The sequence below is a fragment of the Lissotriton helveticus genome, chromosome 9, assembly GCF_964261635.1.
Source record: "Lissotriton helveticus chromosome 9, aLisHel1.1, whole genome shotgun sequence".
Taxonomy (NCBI): domain Eukaryota; kingdom Metazoa; phylum Chordata; class Amphibia; order Caudata; family Salamandridae; genus Lissotriton; species Lissotriton helveticus.
The window spans coordinates 900,597,935-900,607,904 of NC_136070.1; the positions used below are offsets into that span (position 1 = coordinate 900,597,935).

Consider the following 9,970-nt stretch of genomic DNA (forward strand, 5'->3'; position numbering starts at 1 on the left):
GGCCCTGGAGGTGCTGTTTTTTTCTTTCCTAGTTCCTGGGCCTCCTCGGCCGGGTTTGGTCTGTGTCTGGGTGGCTGCCGGGTCCGGTCTGCCTTCCTGGTGGTTCTGGGCTCGGCGGCCTTGACCGGTGGGTTCCTTGGCCGTGTCCTTTGGGTCTTGGTCCCGGTTGCCCTGTCTCCGGTTTCTCTGGTTGGCGGCCTCCTTGTAGGGGCCCTGGCCTTCTGTTTTTTTCTTGGTTGTCTCCGGTCCTGTTTAGGTCCCTGCTGTCCTGTTTTGGGTTCCGGGCCGGTTGCTTCCTGCCGTCCCCCTTTCCCTCCTTAGCGGTACTCCCTTGGGTTGCTGCTTTTGTTGTGGTTTCCTGGGTGGGCTTGTGGATTCGGAAGTCCGGTTTTCTGCTTTGGTATTCTCCACTTTGTAATGAATGGGACAAGGACATAAGGGACCTGGGGGTAATGCTCTATTACTTACCGGTAATCTTCATTACTCCGGGTCCCGTTGTCCTCGTCCCATTCATACACCTCTCCCTCCCACCCGGGCGGCCGGCCTTCCTGTTTGGGCTTGGTTGTACAGGCGGGATGCTGGGTGAGTGCTGCTTATGTACTCCCTGTGGGAGGGGCAGTATTTGGTTCCCAGCATTCCTCTTGTCTTTTTGTCTGTCGGGAGATGGTTATCTCCACTTTGTAATGAATGGGACGAGGACAACGGGACCCGGAGTAATGAAGATTAACGGTAAGTTATAGAGAATTTCTCCCCTTGCCACTGTTTTCCTATGTGTCTCTCTCTTTTCTCCTCTTTCTCCCTTTCTCTCTCTTGTTCTGGCTGAACGTCTGATGGTGAAATCTAAGCATTGACAACAATAAATAAGCGCTGGCGCCCATGACCTGCAGACACCTGCACAAAGTAAACACTGCTTTATTCTGGTTGTATTATACCATGATCTCACCGCATATGTAGTGTTTAATTTTGTTTTTGTTCATTTGAGGTACGATGTGGGTCTAGAGTGTTGTGGCTTAATCCAATGACCAATTAGAACGTTTGTGTAAATATTAGACATCTAAATACATACATTATTTGCAGATAATTCAAATTGTATATGTATTATTAACCCTTTGCATATTTTAAAGAAATCCCGATGAGTAGAAAAAGGCGTTTTTTTTTGCTGTCTTAAGCAGGGTGTCATAAATTCGAAAACAATATGTAGAAATAAGACCGAAATGTGGAATGAAAATTCAGGATTCGTTTTTGAACGTGATGGATGTGTTGTTTTAGAAAGGTATATGTTAGCAAGTATCCACAACGTTAAAGAGCGAAACTGTCCATGAAATGATTGTATTTGATAAATCATTTTGTGGTAAATAACAAGAAACTTTAAAGTTGTTAACAAAAATGGGCTATGGCGACAAAAGAGGATTACGCGAATGGTTGGTGCTAAAATGGGAGGGTGCTTGAGCTGGGCATCAGCAGAGATAATTGCAAGGGTGTGGGACTACAATTTCAGCCTTTAAATATCAACCTGCAACAATAGTGACTGCAACTTGGAAAATATTGTCCAGGTAAGTAGGTGAGAGCTATAATAGTAAATCTACATTCCGCTATGCATGCTTAATTTGATGGTATTGTTAACCACTATGAGTGCTTAATTTGTAAAAAAGAAATAAGTGCCAGGGCCCTCATCAGGATGCTACTGCAGCTTATACCACCCATTTCCCCTGCCAGCACTGACAATGTTAGTACCAAGCCAGCTACTAACCATCACACTCCTACAACTGTAATAGTTCAAACCATTCCATCCCCAAAAAGCTCTAAAATGAGCATGGGCGGCAGGTAATAGTCGTTTTTAACGTATATTGAATTAGTAAACAACTGTTGTTGTACTCACTCTAAATCAGACAAAAAGCCCACTACGTGAGAGATTGTCATAAGTGCAGGTGCTGCCAATCAAGTCTCAGTGCGGGGAACATCCTTTTCAACGTGGATGTTACCCCGCAGTACTATTACGACGCGTCTTTTACACTTGCGCTGGAGGGCGCTCTAAGATAAGGAATAGTGGATTTACTATTCCAACACCTTCACTACTGTACGTAGGCTGGTGTTGGAATAGTAAATTTAACTATTCCTAAGTCCAGCACCCCTACAGCGCAAGTCGTGGTAACGACTTGCGTTGTAAAAGACGCGTTGAAACGGTACGCGTTGTAACGGTACGCGTTGTACCATCGTACATCCCCCAGTGCCAAGCACCTGAAACCACCGGCTCAAATTAAGCACTGAATATCTTGCAGTCTATATCTATGCAGTCTTATAATTTTGTATGCAATAGTTTGACTCATAATCAAATTCGCCAGTACATAGTACAACCAATGACTGGGAGACAGCATTATTCAAAGTGAATATTAATTAAAGAAATAATTAATAATGTTTAGTTTATCTTCACCTGTATATTGCAGTATCAAGGAGTACCTGACCACACACCATTTGATGAGGTGCAGTTTGAAGGGGTGGGCATGGGTTTTATGATGTTCTACTAGTAATAGTAGTACTACCAGTAATACAAAGTCTGTTTAAATGAAGTGGTTTTTTGATGGCAGCTTTGTTCTTATTTCTAATTCGCTTTATCTTTGTAAGTTTCAAGGTACATGGGACCAGCAGGATTCAACGTATCAGGCTTGGGCTACATCGGAGACGTTGCCAAGCCCCCTCTTTACATCCAGCACTCCCCCAGGAGGAAGAGGAGGGTCCTCTTCTCCCAGGCCCAAGTCTACGAGTTGGAGAAGCGGTTCGAACACCAGAAGTACCTGACAGCCCCAGAGCGAGACCACCTGGCCAAGGCCATTGACCTCACCCCCAACCAGGTAAAAATTTGGTTCCAAAATCACCGCTACAAGATGAAGAGGCAGGCCAAGCAGAGGCAGGCCCGAGCATCGGAAGAACGCCTCCGGCCTTACAGCGCAGAGAAGCTGGACTGTGTCAGCCCCACCACCTCTCTGGAGGAATATGGCGCAGCGGAGACTCAGCTGGAAAACAAACACTCCCCTGAGATCCCAGAGCTCCTTTCTGGGCAGGCTCAAGACGCTGGAGTTGGACAGGAACTCTCTGTTGCTCAGAACTTGCCTTCTCTCCAGGACTACACAATGAACAGGAGCATAATGTTTAAGCCTTGGTGATGGAGCAGGTAGAAGGCCAGATATTTACTTTTAGTGAACCAGGGAGAAGAAAACTGATATTTAGAGTTTGGATATACAGTGAGCCAAATTCTTATCTTCAGTCATTTTAAACAGTTTGCCTATCTTCTACACATAGCCTTCCTTACACCGTGTGGTTTTGTAAATTATATTTTTTTAAACTGGAGAAAACAACATGGTTTATTTTAAAGTGATGGACTGTTTTCAGTAAGTGTTCATTTCTCTACTGCTCTTACCCTGGGTGTCATTTCTTGAATCCAAGCAAATCAGAATTTGTTCTCAATTTTCAGGTAAAGCATTGGTAAAATGGTACTAGATACCTCAGTAAATAAAAGAACTATGTCCAATCCTGGGGCTGCACTTACAGTGATCTTCATTGTCCCAACATTTCGAATGTTACCATTTTTTCCAAGGAAGTGAAATCACTGAAGTCAGAGAGGTTACATAAATGATATCTCACACCCTTTAATCTTCAGTGACATCAAAGTATTGACCCCTTGTCCCACCTGTAGGCCCTCAACAATCGCCAATTCACTGCTAAGGGGCATATTAGCAACAACTGGTGATAATTATCGCAAACCGTGCTCATCGCGGAGATAATGCAGTATTACCAACCTTTATCTCCATGGCTATAAAAAATTCAGCAATAGCGGTAAATCCCATCTTTAACGTAAGATTTCCAGCGATCAAAATCCTATCACTAAGGAAAATCTCGCTAATAGGCAAGTGGGGACTTAGCTGTAGAATCCACCTCACATTGACTATTATGGCTTAGTCAGGTTTTTGACCCTCCCTGCACAGCAATTCCAAACCAATGGTTTGCTATTTTTTAATAACACAGTTTCTTAATCTCTACGCGTTTATGCCCAATTTCTGAAATGATATTTGTCAAAACAATTGCAATACTTTAGACTTATCAATATCTATTTTCTTGAAACTTCGTACTTATTCTCAATCTCATAAATACAATTTTTCACATGACATAAATCCACATGTGTAAAACAAAAATACACAAACATTAATTTCAATAATACATAAACATTAATTTCGTCGTGAATCCTAATGCATTTCGGAATCTAGGATCCCTTCTTCAGGGGAACTGAAAACATGTAAAACAAAGAATTTGTCAATGCTCCATAAACAATACATCCTTACACAATACACAGCTTCTTGAAATTAAATCAGTACCGTAGGAACTTGGAAATTGCTGAAAATGTATACGGGCTGTGATGCAAGGTCTGACATAAACCAGAGAGAAGAGCATCATGCTGCCTCCATATTTGTCTCACTTTCTCACCTTCACTACACGCCCCATTGCGACTTGCTCATAACCTCACATGTGAGCACTAACTGAAGTTACTGGGCGCATCGTCATTACGATTAAATCTGTACACCGGCTGGCATAGACAGTTTTCCATTGGAACTCCAACTTTTCTAAGTAGCAGAAATCTCCAAGTAAAAATAGCAGCAACAATGAAGATCTACCTTGGAGAATAGATGCATTAAATCCGACCCCCTCAGCAAGTCTCCATTTCATAGTAACCCTCAGAGTCCAACTTGTAATGCCACATTTTTTTCTGGCCTGCAGAATCACCCTACTGGTCAGTAAATACTAACTCTGGGACCAGACTTTCCGGCCGCAAAAATAGGTTCTTGGTAAAGAGAGTCTAAGAATGCTGCGGTCACGTGTAAAAGGTGTAAGAATTGTACAGGTTGGCTGCGAAAACCTTTGCTGTATATCCCTCTTTCTGAAATAATTCACTGCCGGCCTTGGGTCTACACATGGAGGACACTGTCTCTGTTGCCTAACATGTTAGGGTTATTTGTGGGTGGGTGAGTGCAACTGAGTGTGAGTGAGTGAGGCTGAATATGTGAATGCGTGGGAATGACTGAATGAGTGATGCAGTGAGTGGAACTAAATTAGCTTGATTGATAAATGACTATATACTATTTAGAGGGTGTCAGTGAGTGATTCAGTGAGCAAGTTAGTGAGTCCTGGTAGTATCTGTGGGAGCTTGTCGCCTTGTGCCTCGCTCCTGTTTGTGCTCCCAGCAGGAACCAATATCTTATAGTTTCCATTGTTATCTTTTGTGTCTGGGTACAGAGCTTCTATTCTTACAAACACTCTCATTTTATTCTTTCCTATTAATTTTTCATAAAGCTTCCTGTTTTTAGTCATGGTGAAGTCATGCAAGTCATGTTTTTATTATTTTATCTGTAGCACTTTTTAAAACGTTTAGGTGCCATTTTTCATGACGTTTCAGTTTTTTATTATCTGAACATTAGGTTTTGAAAATAGCGATAAACAGTGTAGCTAAATCATTGACAACCACAATATTGTGAAGATAAGTATATCTTGGTATTTATTGATTTACTATGCTTAACTACACTTGTATGTACCATGGCAATATACAGCCAAGGTAGGTATGTGTTAAGTATGAATAATAAATCTGCACTTACCTAAATATACGTACCTGTAAGATATTCTGGTAGCTGATATACTGGTTATGATCCTTTTAAAGCAGAATATATTTATTCCTGATCGTATGACATACATCCCTTTTCGTAACATAACCTCTGTTTTAAATTCATGGTTATGTCAACCACATTCACCTAACAACGGATTTGCTTTCCTTGAAAACCTGTGTCTATCCAATTCAAAAGCTGGTATCTAATGCTTCCAGGAGAAGGCAAGCTGAACAGATATGCAAGACAAAGCAAACATACAATGCAGATTTTTTCAGAATACAGTATTTTACTCTGTGCCTGTTAGGGAAGAATATGGTTCTACCTTGTGCCTCAGATTTCTTTCATCCTCATTTGTATTATCAAGCATGGCAATTTCCTCTGTGAGGAGCAGCCATTTTTTTAAATTCTCAACATACTGTTGGAGGGCTGAAAACAAAATATTTATTTTACATCACCGGTTTTTAAAAAAATTAGTAAACATCAGTTTTTCAGTAAGAATTGTATATAAATTAGCACTTGGAGTGTATCTTCAACATAAATTTATACTTGCAAATGTAATCATCACATGTGTGTGTGAACATTTATGGATACCGTTGAATGATATTGATATTTTTATTGTCCTAACTATGTATGGAAGGTGATGAGTTAGTGTGAGCATTTATGTCACTACAATTAGCATAGGTAAAATAATTCTATGATTTCTAGTATATAAATTACGTTCAGGATGAATCTGAACTACATCTGGAAATGCATTTACCACTGTGACACCCAATAATGTTATTTGTTAAATTTCACTTGATTTTTAGGATTACATTTCACGAGAAGATCTTCTCATTAAAAATCTGAATTTGGAGGAACACTGAAGCTGATAAAACTCAAACTGCTTTACAAAATTTAGTTTGTATGTGAAGAAATGTGTAAATACTGCTTAATATTTCTACAATTATGCTGTTACATATATTTCCCAGTCATGGACTGTTTTTGAAATTTCATCTCCCTTGTTATGAAGAATGCTTAACTTCAGCCAATATTTTAGAATGTGTTAATTTTTATTGCTTTTTATTTATTACTGTCATCTTTCAAAAGGGTGGAGGGGTGAGTTTGTGAACCTTTTAGTACATTGTATAACCCAAAGAAGAGAAAAAATAAAATTGTTCTGCCCACTGGTGGTTTTTTGCGCCATTTTCAAAAGTAGTATATATTTTGATGGTATTAAAGATTGTGTCAAGGTCATGATGTAAATGCAGTAGTTGACCTCAAGTTGTTTGACTTGAGGTGCGAGTATGCATGACAACATTTTTTTCAAATGTTCTTTGTTCAGAAATGAATGCATTACCTCAGATGCATTACATCAGATGACTCTGAGAAGAAACTTGGCTATACGCTTGTTCCAAAACAGGCCCCGAGGTACTCATACATTTCTGCTAATCTCTTAAACAACCTTGATTGCAAAGAAGAATTATAAAAAAATTATATTTTTGGTAGCTGCTACAACAAATAGTCCTTGAACCTTGGATTGTTTACTTACTGCTAACGAGGAGGAAGTTGTATAAGGTACAAAAGTTAAGTCTATGACGTCTTGTCAATGTATATTTGGAGCCAATGATATCATCACCTACTTTATCATCAGTGAAAGGTTAAGACATTCTTGTAAAATCTCATAACTTGAAATCTATCGCTCATAGATGAAGACATTGTATCCTATAAAAACTTTAATTAATTACTTTTTTAATTCTATCATTATCCGTGACAGGAAATTAATGCACAATAACAACAGTGTTGTGGATTTTTAATTCAATGATCCAAATAGTGAAAATATAATAAAATTTAGGTGTGAACAGTAGATTTTACTTTGCTTAAAGGTACTTGCTGTTTGATTTTCCATATATAGATGTGATGAGATTAACAAGAAAAAAGCTTGACTGAATGAAGCAAGAAATGTTTGACATTCCAGTTAGTGCATTTACAAGATACCATTATAACTTACACACCATTTTTTTTGCTCTATCTTGAATGTCCCGAAACCTCATTAGGTTTTCAGTTCAATCTTGAACAAGAATTGGCAAAGCTAATAAATCTGGTCTTGGCAAGCTGGGGCAATGGTTACATTTTAAACTTTTTTATGGCAGAATATACCACAAAAATAAAACAAGAGCAAGGCTCTTCTGACTAAGTGAGGTGGCCATATGCTGACAATACTCATTTAAAATAAAAAATAAAGAACATTGCATATTATTTTAATAGTAGAGTACAGGAGCTTCCCAATTAGAAAGTGTAATTAGAAAAGCAATAGAAACATTTTCTTTTAATTTGTATGCACATCACAAGAAAATATAATTCATACAGGTGCACAGAAACATGTACCAAACTATTTCAACCCAAAGTCATAGATTAACACTTAAGGATGACTACAAATATTCGAAGTTAAAGAATGTAAAGAAAACAATCATGAACTGTTAGAAATGGGGGGACTCTAGTTGGCAGAGGTAGGTACCTTTGTCCAAATAGGGACCCTTGTAGATAACCCCTGCTCACTCCCTTGGTAGCTTGGCTTGGCATGATCAGACAGGCTTATCCTCAAGGCAATGTGTAAAGTATGTTTACCAACACTTACAGTAACACAGTGAAAACATCACAAATGGACACCACAACAGTTTAGAAAAATAAAATATCTTTATCAAAACTAAACAAGACCAAAACAACAAAAATCCAACATACACAGTTAAAAATATAACTTTCAAAAGGTTTCAAGAACTTGTACCATAGAAAACTATGGATGCATGACTTTTACACAAAGTACCCGAAGATGCATCAAAATTCACAAGGCCAAACAACCTCAGAGAAAAGGAGCATTGGAAAACTTAGTGCACAGGTATGATGCGTGACACACCGGATGTGATGCGTCGCTTTGAGAGGCTTTGCGCGGTCCGGCGTCGGTGCTAAGGGGCTGCGCGGCAAGACTTTACGTCATCCGGCGAGACTCAGCAAGGCTTTGTGTCGTCCGGTGCCGGTTCCGAGAGACTTTTCATGGCTTCGCAATGCTTCGTACCAGTCCTTGCAGAGTTTGGCTGCAAAACACACCTCTGAGGTCCTGTAACTGGATAGAGGCACCTCAGGCAAGGGTAGGACTCAAAGATGGCAGAGTCCAGCAGCACCAGCAGATTTGCAGGAATTTAGTTGTGTCCCTGAGACTTCAGAACAGGAAGCCAGCTCACTTCAGGCCATTGGACATCTCCTTCAATTAGGGGGCAGAGCACACAGCAAAGTCCTTCTCCTTTCCTTGGCAGAAACAGCAACTGCAGGCCAACCCCAGACACAAAGCAGAGGCAGTACTTCTCCTCAGTCTCTCCAGCTCTTCTCCTCTGATATTTATACCCCAAAATGTATTTGTTTTCCTTGTGTAGGGGCTCTGAGCCCAGTCCAAACCAGTTCTGGGTTCACTCAGCCAGTGCACAACTTCTTCCTTTGTCAGTGTGGGCCAGGATCTTCAGACACAACGCAGGAGGTGGAGCCAGTCTTTTGTGGAAGGCTGGCACAGCCCTATTCAGGTACAGGTGCTACTTCTCCCACCACTCCAAATGTAGATCAATGTACTCAGCCTAGGGATGACTCACCCAGACTCCTGGAGCCATGGCAGTCCCTCAGCCCCTGTCACTTCCAAAGCCAGACAGTCAATCCACAAACAGGAAGAGGCACACAGGAAGGTTGGACAAGAAAACAGCAACTTTCTCAAAGTGCTGTTTTCAAACACATAATTTAAAACCATCGCCTCTAAAAGATGTGTTATTAAATTCTGAGTTAAGGCACACTAAACTCCATATCTCCATGTTATCCCTATGGGAACATGTACTGATAAAATGTTACAATGTGTATCCTAATTCTGTCCTATGGGCAAGATGGCCTTTCAACAGTGATAAAAACGAAATTGGCAGTATTTCACTATCAGGACATGTTACACACATCAGTACATGTCATACCTTTCACATACGCTGCGCCCTGCCCAGTGGGGTACCTTGGGCCTGCTATTGAGGTGTCCTATGTGCACAGAAAATGATGGGTAGGGCCTGGCAAGTGGGTGCACTTGCCAGGGCGACTTGGCAGCTAAAAAACTGAGCACAGGCACCGCAGTGGCAGTCCTGAGACATCTTTTCAGGGCTACTCATGTGGGTGGCACAATCAGTAGCATTTGATTTACCAGCCCTGGCACACTCAGTGCACTTTACTACAGACCTACTGGTAAAACAAATATACCAATCATGGATAACCAATCACTATAACAATTTACACAGAGAGCATATGCACTTTAGCACTGATCAGCAGTG

General features: G+C 40.6%; 1 protein-coding gene across 1 annotated transcript in view; it reads left to right on the top strand.

The window, feature by feature from the left end:
* LOC144781970 (thyroid transcription factor 1-like) overlaps positions 1–6,814 on the top strand; it is a 65,985-nt gene extending 59,171 nt beyond the window's left edge. The window contains exon 2 of the mRNA XM_078661065.1: positions 2,623–6,814. Within this exon, the coding sequence (XP_078517191.1) occupies positions 2,623–3,161 (539 nt within the window). The 3' untranslated portion in view covers positions 3,162–6,814. The remainder of the gene's footprint in view (positions 1–2,622) is intronic.
* Positions 6,815–9,970: the final 3,156 nt, after the last annotated feature.